Consider the following 14,312-nt stretch of genomic DNA (forward strand, 5'->3'; position numbering starts at 1 on the left):
TCAAGATGTAAATTAGGATATGGAGGTTAAACTTGCAGACACAGCTGGGTAGCACAGATCAGAAAATGACACTAGGTAAAAAACAGAAGAAATTAAAATATGTAAAACATGGTTCAGGTTCACAGCTGTGGTTTTTATTATCCCACAAAGGCTCAATCCTGGTGTCCTTAGGGACCATCAGTCTTCTTTACTAGGTCCTAGGCCAGGGATGTATGGGTGGTGGGGGGTTACTGTCTCACAAGTGTCTCACAAATGTCTCCACCATTAGTCTTTATCAAAGCACTACAGGGTGTAATTCTTTAGAATATCCTGGTATAGACCATATTAAATCAGCTTTTAACTCACAGAATGATTTTTTTTTCAATCCAATGACACATTCCAATCTACCATTTTGCCTCACTGATGTAGCATCACAGATGTAATAACTCCAAGCAAAGCTTGTTTTTCAAAACCCGGTGTAGGCAATTCTACTTTATTAAAGCATCATTTTTAAAGAGAGTTTACACTCTACTGACATTTTTGGTTACAGGCTCTCCACAACAGAAGTCTGTTGAATTGCAATATGGCCTGATCAATGGCCCGGGCCTCAGAATAAAAGTTCTGAAGCTCATAAGACTGGAAAGGGTTACAAAAGGTTTTCTTAAGACTTGGGCCTCCATCATTCCACAGTCAGGCAGATAGTTTACAAATGGAAGAAATTCAGCACCCTTGCTACTCTCCCTAGGCATGAACATACTACAAAGATCAGTGCAAGGGCACGCCGTACAATCCTCAAACAGGTGACAAAGAACCCTAGGTTGACGGCTAAGGATCTGCATCTTTTGCACTTGATAACGTCTGTGTTCATGAGTCGACCATAAGAAAAACACTGAACAAGAGGTTCTTGGGAGGTTACCATGGAGGACACCACTGCTCTCCAAAAGAAAACATTGCTGCCCGTCTCAAGTTTCGTAAAGACCACCTGGAGGTTCCACAGCACTACTGGAACAATGTTCTGTGGACAGATTAGACAAAAGTTGAGCTTTTTGGTAAATGTACACAGTATTATGTTTGGAGAAATCAAAACACTGCATACCAACACCAAAACCTCATCCCAGCTGTGAAGCATGGTGGAGGGAGTATAATAGTGTGGGGCTGCTTTGCTGCCTCAGCCTGGACAGATTGCAATCATTGAGGGACCAGTGAATTCCAGGTTGTATCAGGACATTCTACAGCAGAATGTCAGGGTGTCTGTCTGTGATCTAAAAGTCAAAAGAAGTTGTGTCCTACAACATAACAATGATCCAAAACACAGAAGTAAATCAACAACAGAGTGGCTCAAACAGAAGAAATTCAGTATTTTTGAATGGCTAAGTCAGAGTGCTGACCTCAATCCCATTGAAATGCTGTGGTGTGATCTGAAGCAGGCCGTTCAAGCAAGACATCCCAAAAATGTACATGAACTGAAACAGTTTTGTATAGAGGAATGGACCAAAATACCTCCTAACCGCTGCACAGGTCTGATCAGCAGCTACAGAAAATGTTTGGTTGAAGTTATTGGCAGTAAAGGAGGTTTCACTAGTTTCTAAATATAAGGGTTCACATACTTTTTCCATCAATGACCTTGACTGTTAAAACCACTTGTTCAATAAAGATATGGCAATATAAAATGCTATGTGTATTTGTTAAATAAGACTGTCTTTATTTATTATTATGACTAAGATGAAGATCAGATCACGTTTGGAGCCATTCATACAGAAATCCATATAATTCCTAAGAGTTCACAAACTTTTTCTCACAACTGTATCTCTCTTTAGCTTTTTATATATATATATCAGGCAATAAAGTAGCATAGGCATTCAAAAACGGCCAAATAAAAACTGTCTTTTTATATTAATTCATTAGTTCTGATTTTACTAATCATATTAACTGATGACAACACAAACAGTACTCTCTGCATCAAAACATTATATAATAGAACTGTCAATACTTTTAAATAAAATAAATCAAATATATTCATTAAATCTAAATGAAAAAAATAGCTCTAATTATCTGTATAATTATATTTAAACATAACAATAAAAGGTAAATGTAAGACATCCTCATGAGAAAACAACACACGAGTTGCCTTTAATCAGTTTCCCGACAAGCCGCACTCTGACCGCTGCGCGATGACGTCATAGACTGGCGTCCCGGCCAGAGGAGAGACTAGACCCCGACAGAGGGAGGGAGAGGAAAATCGTGAGACAGAAAAAAGAGAAGAGGCAGAGAAAAGAAAAAGCGTCAGTTTTGTCAACTATTGGATAAGACCACCGAAGAAGGAGATACGAAAGTTCAGAGTGACAAAGGAGCGGGTTTGTGGACAGCGAAGGTAGGAGGGGTGTTTAGTTTAGCTGCTGTTGTTGATGAAAAAAGTTTAGTCCAATCGAGCAGAGTCACAGCTTGGGGAGACGGGAGTCTTTGCTTTGTCAGGATTTGTTTTCAGCATCAGCAATTAACTCGATTCATGGAAAGTAGTGAACTCCAGCGGCCCTGGCGCTTGAATTTCAAATGTTGTTTTTTTTTTAACGGAGAATGGGGAAGGTAGTTGACTTTTTATTATAGAAGGGCTCTCGGGTCCTTACTGCGTGAGCCGGTACGCCCGGTTCTGTTGCCCCTTGGCGAAGTTACATGGTGCAGGCCGAGGGGTTTGGGGGAGGGGATCGGGAGTCTTCTGTTAGTTTTCGTTATATAAACAGAAACGCAGACCTGTCAAAATGCAGCACAGACCACTGCGGGATAAATAAAGGACCCCGAGTTTGTTTAACGATGTTGCCAGTGTCGTGGCATTTTAAGCTTGATAAGAGACATTTGTTTACTTCTGAGGTAGGAACTGCAGTCCACTCGCCACTTAAGCTGTAATGCCGGCTTTTTTTCTTTTAAGCGTGTTAGTTTGTTGTCCTAGGCTTGTCGTCAGAGCTGGTTTTCACTGTTTCAAGCTCGTTATTCTATCACGAAAGACTGTCAAAAGCACTATAACTTTTGAAGTAACGCATGCAGCATGTGATATGTTCTTGACATGTAAAAAGACCACAAGGCATGGTCAATGCTTACATCCAGCCTCTTACTTTGATTAAACATTGTGTGACTTGTTTGTGGCTAGCTCTTTGAAATGTTGTTTCTTTAAATAATATCAAGATCGGAGACGTCTGTAGACTATTTAAGTGTGAAAGGTTTTTATTTTCTGATGAAGAGGGAGGGGGGGAAGGCTCACATTTAATCTCGGTTCGATAAGAGTTTAGATCTTATCAACTGGACGTTTATGCGGTTTATGCACAAATTGGCCAGATCCACAATTAAAGAAACATTCAATATAATCATACTTATTAAGTCTTCTGTCTGCACTGATACACTCAAAATAATTTAAAGTTAAAATTAAATTAAAATTAAAGTTTAATTTAAAATATTTTGAGTTTGGCTTTTCCTGCTCCTTTAACCTGAAACGTATCAAGCTATTAAGAGAAACATCCTTGTCAATGTAACCTGTAAGTGTAATGTAAACACTTAGTTTCATTAATGCCTTCTGATAGTAACTTTCCTTTTGTAGTTGATTGAAATAATTTGAAATGTCTAATTTGGAATTTTTAAATATAAATCCATTCCATCCACGAAAGTGTTTAGATCTATAATAATCATGCAGCAACTAATCAAATTGTCTAGAGCTACAAACAACACCTGTAAAAAATATAAAAACTGCACTGTTATGATATGATAATACTTTGTCTGATTTCTGAGAAATGTGTTTTGCATTCAGGCAGCCATGTTTTACATGCATAGTGACGTACAAAAAACGTGAACAGGGCAAATAAATATTACACTAAAATAAATATAAGATTACATAAAAGACATCAATTCAAACATAGTCACTATACTTCATTGCTACAGGAATCCACACAGTTTACCAGAACCTGTAAGTTTACTTGCCCACAATCACACAAAGTCCCCATAATTGTATAAAACCCCTTTATTTTTTTTTGCAGACCCACAAATTGTACTTGCGAAAAAGGAATTAATCATTTTGTTACTTATTAAAACTTACAATTAAAAATAAACATTAAATTGCAGAGTGCTGTGATTGTATTTGATAATTTTGACAATGTAATATGGCAGTTCCTACAAACTTTAAAAATGAAAGTGTTGTTTCATTCTCAGTATGGTGCAGATTTTGTTTTAAAATATAAAATTAATTTTGTTGCATTTGCAAATGCAGCTTATTAATTGTCCTCACAAACTTCAGAAACTATTCACATAGAAAGTTTAGGTGAAAATTGTATTTATCATATATAATGGATTTCTGTTTATTATGAACCATCTTTAAAATAACCAAGACCTCAACGGGTTGCACTAGTGTACCCATACATGGGGCTTCACAACCAAGATCAGAATGAAAGAACAACAAATAAACAGCACAAAAGTATAGCTAAAAATAAAAACTATCAGCTCATGACAGGAAGAAAGACGCTGGGGCACTTACACAGCAGCCAGAAACCTATTTAAGTCTTGGTCTTTCGACACACAATTGAATAACTTATCAATAACGAAAACAAATATATGTTTTTCTTTAATCCTGATCATGGATTTGGAGCCCCAGGTATGAAAACAGTAGTGCAACCCTTTGAGATCTTTATTTTAAAGATGTTCCAAGATGAACAGAAATCCAGAAAGATTTCATCTTACAAGTATGGTTTTACACCCCATATTTATGTCCCTCTCACAACATAGTGAGAAAAAATAGTATTAAAATCTCAGTTTACCTTCTGAATATTATTTTTACATCACACTATTTTTTTATTTGGAAAAAGGGATCTCAGTGTGATAAAATGTATAAAATGAAGGTACTGTCTAGTATTGTTTTGCCGTTAACAGGTTTAATGATATCTTTGTCTTGATCAACAAATTATTCTGGAATGTTAAGATTTTTGTCAGATGATTTGGCTCAAAATGGCTAGATGCAGTAGGATGCCAAAAGAATGCCAAAATTCTGTAGTAATATTTTCACAGGCTGAAACCTTTTTTTAATCTAACTGTGCTCTGTAAATAAATATTGATTAAATAAAAAACTATTTATTTTTGTTAAGCACCTTTCCCTAATTAAAATTATGTATGTGTTTGTCAGTTCAACCAATTTATTAAAATTGAAAACCTTAAAAGTCTAATTTACTTTTTGAGGGCTTCCCTCAATAGAGTAGCTTCAGTCCCAGTGGCCGGGCCAGATAGTAGGTGATTCCTCTGCTGTGCTGTACATTATTAGCTGTTCCTCATTAGTGCTGCTGCAAGTTTGCTGCCAAATGTCAGAGACTGAGCACACATTTCTCCTATTATTTATAAGCAAGATGAAAGCTTGATGTTTAAAAAAATTAATATACCAGTAATTTATTAAATGTATGATAGCCTATACATTTTCCTGAAATGACTGAAAATGGTCCTTCTGATGTAACCTTGAGGTTTTAAAAAGTGCAGTTAACAATGGGATATTTTACTTGGTAGATGCTGTGCTTTAGACACTCATCTGATCTTGCTCTAGGAACAAGGGTCATAGCCCTCTAACTGGGATTATTTTTAGTATTTTGCTGCAAGTTCAGTCAAGCATTTGTGCTTCTTTCATTACCAGAGATGTTGACACTTACTCAGCAAGTGAAATACAGCTGTTTTTGTGTCAGCTGCATTGGTCTGCTTGATGATGCAAGTTCAGTTCTGTGCGCTATTTCTGTTTGTCAGATGGTGTGCCATAGGCTTCTGAGAACCCCTGCTGAAGTTTACATTTCACTTATTATGGGTTGAAATCCTCTTCACATTTTTTCATCTAAGACTTCCATGCCTTTCAAGACTTTTAAAATAAAATTTTCTGTAGTGAACAAATCTGAATGTTTCAGCTACATCCTGAGAGGAAAAAACAAATCAGTGCAACATCCTATACAATGTCTTTAAATCTTAATTACCAAAATCTCTCTATATATAACAAATAATGTGAAAAAATATTGTAGTGCAGCATTCCAATTTACAGAATGGCAGAACTTTGTCATAGTAAAAAGTAATGCTTTGAACCGATTCTTTTTGAAGCAGTTGCCTCAACTTCTTGCATACTGAAATAGCTCTTATTTGATGGCAGAAGGTAGGTGAAAGAAAGTTTTGATTTCTTTATGTATACCTAATGTTAAGGAGAGCTTGTTTTTAAATAACTTCACAGATATGTGTGAAGTTGACTACAAAAAGGGTGTGAACCATTTTCTTAAGACATAGATAAATTGCATAATGATTGCTGGGTGTGAAAACATTATGTCAACAGGTATGAAATGTGTTAAAATACTATTTTAATCACAAACTGTATGATTGTGTAAAGGTGATAATCCTTTGGATTAGAGTTGGATGAGTTAACCAATCAATAGTGATCTACAGGAGACCATTTGTACACCAAAACCAATTGAATTAATAAAGTTTATTTACTATAGCACACACTGTGGTTAAAGCAAGTTGTTAGGTTCTTCTGTGAAGATGCATTTTAAGAACATTTAGTAATGTGAAATTGCAAAACCTTGGGTGGAGCAGTGGTACTGTGGCTAAGGATCTGTGCCTGTGGCTGGAAGGTTGCCGGTTCAAATCCCGTAGCCGGCAGAGGAATCCTACTTCGTTGGGCCCCTGAACAAGACGCTTAACCCCAGCTGCTCCAGGGGTGCCATATAAATGGCTGACCCTGCGCTCTGACCCCAAGCTTCTCTCTCCCTGTCTGTGTGCCTGTGTGTCTCATGGAGAGCAAGCTGGAGTATGCGAAAAGACAAATTTCTAATACAAGAAATTGTATATGGCTAATAAAGCTTTCTTATCTTAAATGAGTACTTATCAATAAACACTTTCTGGCACTGGATATTTTTTCACTTTTTTAGATATTTTTAAAGCAGTTAGACATGATAATGGATTTTAAAAACATGACAAATGTTCAAGTCCTCAATTTTAGGCAGCAGTTACAGGCTGAAATGTTGCTAATGCATTGCTGATGTTATTCTTAGAACCAACGTTGTGATTTAATTTCCAGAAAGCTTTCTGAAGTCCATTTATAGAAATAAGGATTCTGGATATTGTTGTTGTTATATGAAATGTAATGATAATCATTGAAGAGGGAAATGTTGCTTTTGGTGCAGGGATGTATGTATCTGTTTTTAATTATTTAATTTGGAATGCTTAAGAATATGTCACTTATCAGTAGAGAAATTGTTACTATTACATTTTTGTAAACACATATTTGCTATGCATTGATTTTATTGGTTACGCACAGGAAGGCAATAAATAATTATCCCTCCTCTGCTTACAAAACAACATGAAGCAGCTGTCCCTTGAGAGGGAAACTGGACTTAATTTTCAAGAAATATTCCATTCTTCATTGTGGTGTATTACTTTTCTTTTATGCAGTCTTTACTGGTAGGCCTTAAGCTTAAAATGGAGTGTATGAGACTTTAAAAGGATAAACTGTCTAAAACAAAAATCCTTAAATATTTCCTATTATAGTAAATGTAAAGTTTCTTTGGCACTATTTGTTGTATGACATTGTGAACAGTAAATCTCCAGATTAGGCCTACAACTAATTCTCACTTAATTGTCTTCCAGGGCTGGTGACCCCCAAAATGGAGGTGCAGCAGCACATACACTGCATGAACTGTGTCAACCGGAGATGTATGGCCAGGCTGGAGACTGGAGTTTCTTGTGACCTAATTGGTTGTCCTTTAATCTGTGGAGCTGTTTTCCATTCATGTAAAGTAGATGAGCATCGCCTGTTGTGCCCTCTTGAAAGAGTGCCTTGTTTAAACAGTGGATTCGGATGTCCATTTATAATTGCAAGGAACAAAATAGCCGAACATCTTGAAATATGCCCAGCGAGTGTGGTCTGTTGCACTATGGAATGGAACCGGTGGCCAGTGAGCTACGCAGATCGGAAATCTTATGAGAACCTAAGCAAAGACGTTGATGATGTAGAACAACTTGATATGGCATTAGCACTGCAGGATCAGCGAATGCTTCTAGAATCGCTTAAAGTGGCCACCATGGTATCCAAAAATGTTGACAAACAGCCCAGTACCAGTGAAAAGATGCCTATGGCATCCAGCATACCAGAAGACAAACCTGCAAATGGAATTTTTGCTATGGATGCAGAGTCATATGGTGAACTTTACAGAGCTACAGTAGAGACTACGAGAAGCTTAGCTGCAGCCTTGGACATACTGAGTAATGCAACACGGGATATGGACTTAATCAATGGAAGTCTTCCTGAAGAAAAGAGTGAAAGGAACGGTGATATCCATGTGAAGGATGAAGTAAAAGCTTTGGACTTGGAAAATGTTGAGATGAAAGAGCATGATGAGTCTGGATTTGAGCTTGGAGCAGTTGGTGGAGTGGATCATGATGTAGTAGCAGAAGCACTGAGTGATAGAAAAATGTGGTCAGAGCAAAATGGATTAGACTTTTTAAAAGAAGAGGTAGAGGAGGAAGAGATAATGAACATCGTTGAGAGGATGAAAAATCAGAAAACCCTTTGTAATGGATTTCACAATGCAGAAGGCATCCGGGATGAATTGGAACAGGAGGAAATGGATTTAGAAGAAGCTGAATCGAAACACTCTGAAATCAATGGGTCTTGGGCAGTCAGCATGCCAGAATGTAGGTCTATGATGACTTATAATTCCATACCTGTTGTAGTGCAGGAACCTTCTGGTTCTCGGCCATCACCTCCACCACTACCACTGCCGGAAATCCTGCAAAATAATGCCCTGCAGTCCTTGCCCATTGACAGTGAGGACAGAAGGTTTGAACGCAAGTTACAGAATCTCCAGTTTCTTAGAGGGATGAGCGTATTTACATTTAATGGACGCAGAACTCTATTTACTGATCCATATTCATTTCGTGCAAAAATGGAAGACAAAGCTGTTGACACCTCTGACCTAGAAGTGGCAGATGATCCAATGGGTCTTCATGGAATTGACCTTATCACAGCGGCCTTACTCTTCTGTCTGGGTGACTCACCAGGTGGCAGAGGAATTTCAGATAGTAGGTTTGTTGATGGTTATCGTATTGACTTTGGTACACAAACCTTTTCGTTTCCTTCTGCTATCTTGGCAACAAACACCATGGTGGGTGAAATAGCTTCAGCTTCTGCTTGCGATCATGCAAATCCACAACTTTCCAACCCAACCCCCTTCCAGACGCTCAGGCTGGACCTGGTTCTAGAATGTGTGGCTCGATACCAAACCAAGCAGCGATCTATGTTTACTTTTGTTTGTGGGCAGTTATTTAGGAGAGATGAATTTTCCTCTCATTTTAAAAATGTTCATGGGGACATTCATGCTGGCCTGAATGGTTGGATGGAACACAGATGCCCTTTGGCTTACTATGGCTGCACCTACTCCCAAAGAAGGTTCTGCCCCTCTGTACAAGGTTCTAAAATTATTCATGATCGACATCTAAGATCATTTGGAGTCCAGCCTAGTGTACCTGCACTGTTGACGGAACCCATTTCCAACAACACTTGCTCATCTGGATCTCACTATGACCATTTGAGTAATCTTCCATTTGAGGTTCTGCAGCACATTGCAGGGTTCCTGGATGGCTTCAGTCTGTGTCAGCTGTCTAGAGTATCACGGATGATGAGAGATGTGTGTGCTAGTTTGCTGCAGGTTCGTGGAATGGTTATTCTTTTGTGGGAAAAGAGGCAATATCCAAATGGACCTTCATCTTGGCAGATAAAAGACAAGGTTGGTAACTAAATGGTGGCATGACACATCACCTAGTTTGAAAAAGCCTTCAGATCTGTCCCATTTTCCATTTCTGCAAACAGAGATAGCCTGGTGAAACTGTAAACTACTTTTATAGAAATTGTTAGTTGCAGTGGTTGTATGTAAGAGAGTGAAAAATGATATCTTGACAATTCTAAGACTTTATTCTGCTCAAAATAATAAGTTAAAGCATAAAATCAATGTTTTTGGTTTTACCAAGAACTCAATATTTTTACACATGCTTCCTATTTCTGTGTTGTAATTCAGGCCTGCTGAATATGTTTTCTAATGAGGTGAATGTATAGATGAGTACCTAATAATGAAAAGTGTTAATCACTTGTTTAATTGTGCATTTCCCTAGGTGTGGAGATTCAGTACAGCTTTTGGGACTGTGCACGAATGGAAGTTTGCTGACATTACTAGTATGGCTGACCACCTGAAGAAGTGCAAGTTCAATACTGTGGAACGAAGAGAAGAGGCTATCCCTTTGCCTTGTATGTGTGTGACAAGGGAGCTAACTAAAGAAGGACGATCCCTGCGTTCAGTTTTAAAGCCAGTATTATGAAAATACATCTTCTAGTCTGCTTCTTCCACTCTGATTAAAGAGCTATAACACTCAACATAACCTCTTTGTAATTTGATACTTTTATCAATGTACTGCAGATTATGTATACATAAAAATGTCACTGTGTATATAAACTGTTTTGATGTTAAAATTATTTTTTATATAAAAGTACTGTGCTGTATTAAAGTTTAAAAGAGGAGCCTTAATGTATGAAATAACACTTGACTTGCTGGAAATAAGTTTCTTTTGATCTTTATCATTAATTTCCCCTGTGGGACTCTGATATCTTTGTATATTGTTATGTTATTCTGCATGGTTTGATATTTAATTAGTACCCTTTGGGTAATTCAAAATGTTAAGAATATGCACACACTAGCAAGAAACTCAAGGAAATTTTATTTTGTCTTTTTTTTAAAAACTGACCAAATGAAATGTGCATTTATCACTTGTCTCAGTATGTGAAGTGCATGTATTTGTATAATCATTTTTACTAGCCATATCTTGTCTTGTACCTTACCATTGAATCTTAACAGCTAAAGGAGTTAGGACAGCATTTAAGGCTCAAGAGTTTTGTTTTAGTCTAAAAACAAGTAGGACATGAAGTCTTGCACCTAACATTTATGTTGATGATAGGTTTTGTTGCATGGTGAGAGTTTGCAGGATATTTTCACAGCAAATTGCAATGTTGTGTTATGCAGATCTTTTACAATATTGTTTTGGAGTTCTATACAGTGCACATAATTATTTCATTGTAATGGTAAATTAAAACAAATACAATACTGTAGTATAAAGATGATCACCTAGCACTTTATTGCCTAAGTGTAATTTTAAGTTAACTTTTAATTTGTAGTGCACCTCAAACTTTTCTTTAACACCGAGGAAAGACAGGAAGGATTTTTGTATAAAAACCCCAAAGTTGCCCTCATTTTTCTTGTGTGTATTAACATACACAGAATTCTGCAGTGGACTGCTTTACTACCTGTTCATGCACATGTTTCAGGCAGTAATGTATGTACTTTGCGTGCAACTCTCAGCTGCTTTTTAGTGTTATGATTGAATCTGCAAACTGGACACAAAGAGAGTAAAGAAACACGAGAGAAATAAATTCCTGCTGCTTAACACTGGGGTGAAGTAGTTATTTTTTGTTTGCTCCTTGGAAGAGCAGTCAGAATCCTGCATGATGTGCCCTTCACCACCACTGCCATCTTTTAAAAGTAAATGAGTAGTGGGGAAGCTATTGTTTGGAAACACAGTTACATTTATCTAGATACCTCTGACTGGAGGTGAAAGCACTTTAACAGTAATGTTCATCACAGGTGCAGTGGGCAAATCTAAATGCATGTGATTGTGTTGCTGTTTAATAAAAGGAATGTACAATTCTACTGCATCTTCCTGATTTTTTTATTACAGTCCCCATTCATGAAAAGGCAAGGTAAACAGAAAGAGCAAGCTTTGTAGGAATACAAGGACTGTACTATTTCTCTACAGCTCGTATCCTCAGAACTTGTGAAAATGGAATAACAAGAAAGATTAAATTTGTGCAGCCTTTGGCGCATAAAATAAAAGACCATAGTGAATTTGCTCCCTATGTGTCCTGTATGCAAAATCTAAACAGCTTACATTTTTGGTGGTTCAAGATTTATTTTTTTGTCCCCAATTTGCCACCCCTGATTGGTGTTTCTGTATAAACAGCTCCCTAAAGCTTTTTTTAATTCTATTGTATAGAAATAGATTTTGAAGCTCGCTTAGGACATTTTGTATAACTTTTATTTCATATAAGTGGATAATGGCTGCTTGTTGCTGGGCATATAATGAAATGATCGCAACTTGATTTCAGGAACTTATACAGGATACCATACAGTATTATTTAGATTTTTTTGTGGTTTGAAACGATTAACACTATCCCTAAATGGGGATTTAAAGTTTACAAAAGCTGAAATATATCCGTCTTAATGCATTTTAAAGAATGTGGAATCAATTCATTGATGTATTCAGATGAGTTAGGTTTGCCTTTTATATTCATATCTAATACATCATACTTTAGATGAGTGCACTGCAGACATTTGATGAGATGTACAATCTGAGAAACCGTGGTATTTAAATTGATCAAAATATACACAAGACAATTAGGATATGATCTGCTGCTAAAGAAGTGGAAGCTGGATTTGTGATTAATATAATATTACTTCTTCCTCTTGCTAAAGGTCAGAGTTTTGGTTGAATAGACATAATTGCAAGAGTATTGATTTATATCACCCTGCTGGGTTGTTAGTGTTAAATCAAATTATAATTTAGGATTGCTCTTTGAAAATATTTTTGGACTTTAATTATTACCATTCTTTTTAGGATTCAACAGATGATTAAGTTTATTTTGAATACAAAATGTGTCTGTGTTTTATATAATTAAAATAACAGCTTTATAGAAATTGAGACTGGCAAATGTTACTACTCTTGAATAGCTTTGAGGCATTTTTGGAAGGTGGAAAATAAAATTTGATTTGAAATTCAAATCACACCCACGAGATGAAACGAGACCTTTTTGTCTTAAATACTGAATGTGTTAAAGGTTTTCTTACGGCAATGAAAAGAAAATAATGAATTTTCCTTGTTCAAATATTCTTTATAAAAATCAATTTAATGTAAGTAACAAGCTTTTGAAAAATGGTCATTTTCAGATTGTAGTAATAATTTGATCTAGGAGGAGGAACAAGTAAAGGTTTATTCCATGCTGAAAAGAGAAGAAAAGAAATGCAACTTTCAGCTGTGTGATCTATGCAGAATATATATTTGAACACGCTTTTTGTCACACGTATTAGTCTTCCTTTTAGCTTCACAGAATTCATAACGAGTGTGTGATAAACTACTCAGAATCCTGTGTTTCTCTCCCTGGTGTATGGTCATATTCCCTACTTACTCCTGTCTTCGAAGTGAGAGTAGGAATGTGATTTAAGTCATCCAGGAAGTGTTGCTTCTTTGCTTGTGGCCCTGAAAACCCGTGGGAAGATTTGTTATAAGAAACATTTATGTCATTTGTTTGAAACTGTTGATCATACAATCATTAAAAACTCCTGCGGTTTGCAGTGATCCTTTTATTAGAGTTGGTTGTCTTGATGGTTGTAACATTCAATGCATATACCTGTTATAATTTTGGTAAATAAAATTTCCTTCACCCAAGAGTCCTAGGCTTGTAGTGTTCATATATACACATATTCTCTTGCAAAATGAAAAGCTATCCTTTTTTAAATAAAAATATAGCACAGCCAATGGCATCACATTAAGTACAGTTGTGAACTCCTACTATAAGCATAATAAATGCTTGGGCTGTCTACCTGAAACTTCAGTTTGCATAATAAAGTTCTGTAATATTAATGAAAAAGAACAATTTCAAATTAAAGCAATTCCATGTTCACTTTTTTAGCTTGAGCAATTTGTCCCTTAGGCTTTTCTTAACAATACTAGATCTACAGTACTAAATTATTATTCAAAACATCATACATACAGTATGAATGTAAGTCATTTAAAGTGCAAACAATCCACAACATACTTGAAATGGGGAAACATCCATTACCTTACCATTTTAATCATGACCTGCCTAATTTACTCATTAACCTGTTTCAGATAGGAGGCACCATCCTCCTGGGAGAGTATTTAACATACTGAAATTAGGTTAAGTCATTTGTTTTATGGAGTTCATTCTCAGGCTTTTATCCACCAACAAAAGAAACTGAGCTGCCTTGTGTCCCTTCTTGGCAGCTGGTGTTTAAAAAATAATCAGAGTACTCTTCAGTGGAGAAGAGAGTTCAGTTCTGGCAAATGGCAAGCATAAGATGATGGTACTGTATGACATACCTCGGAAATAAAACTACTTGAAAGTGACAAAAGATCATTCAGCTTCCCTCAAGGGATCGAGGTCTAACCCGCACAACCTGTCAGTAGCTACCATTACACATCTATTTCTCCGAAAGTGCCCA

The 14,312-nt window shown here is 36.6% G+C and overlaps 1 protein-coding gene across 1 annotated transcript; it reads left to right on the plus strand.

Annotated features, from left to right (window-relative positions):
- The first annotated feature begins 2,163 nt into the window (after window positions 1–2,163).
- Window positions 2,164–13,517, plus strand: fbxo30a (F-box protein 30a). The gene is made up of 3 exons (XM_088625177.1): window positions 2,164–2,350; window positions 7,618–9,755; window positions 10,138–13,517. Exons 2-3 carry the CDS (start codon window positions 7,635–7,637, stop codon window positions 10,339–10,341), a joined length of 2,325 nt encoding a protein of 774 aa, XP_088481303.1. The 5' UTR covers window positions 2,164–2,350; window positions 7,618–7,634; the 3' UTR covers window positions 10,342–13,517.
- Window positions 13,518–14,312: the final 795 nt, after the last annotated feature.

Source organism: Lepisosteus platostomus, chromosome 3 (genome assembly GCF_059453375.1).
Source record: "Lepisosteus platostomus isolate fLepPlt1 chromosome 3, fLepPlt1.hap1, whole genome shotgun sequence".
Taxonomy (NCBI): Eukaryota; Metazoa; Chordata; class Actinopteri; order Semionotiformes; family Lepisosteidae; genus Lepisosteus; species Lepisosteus platostomus.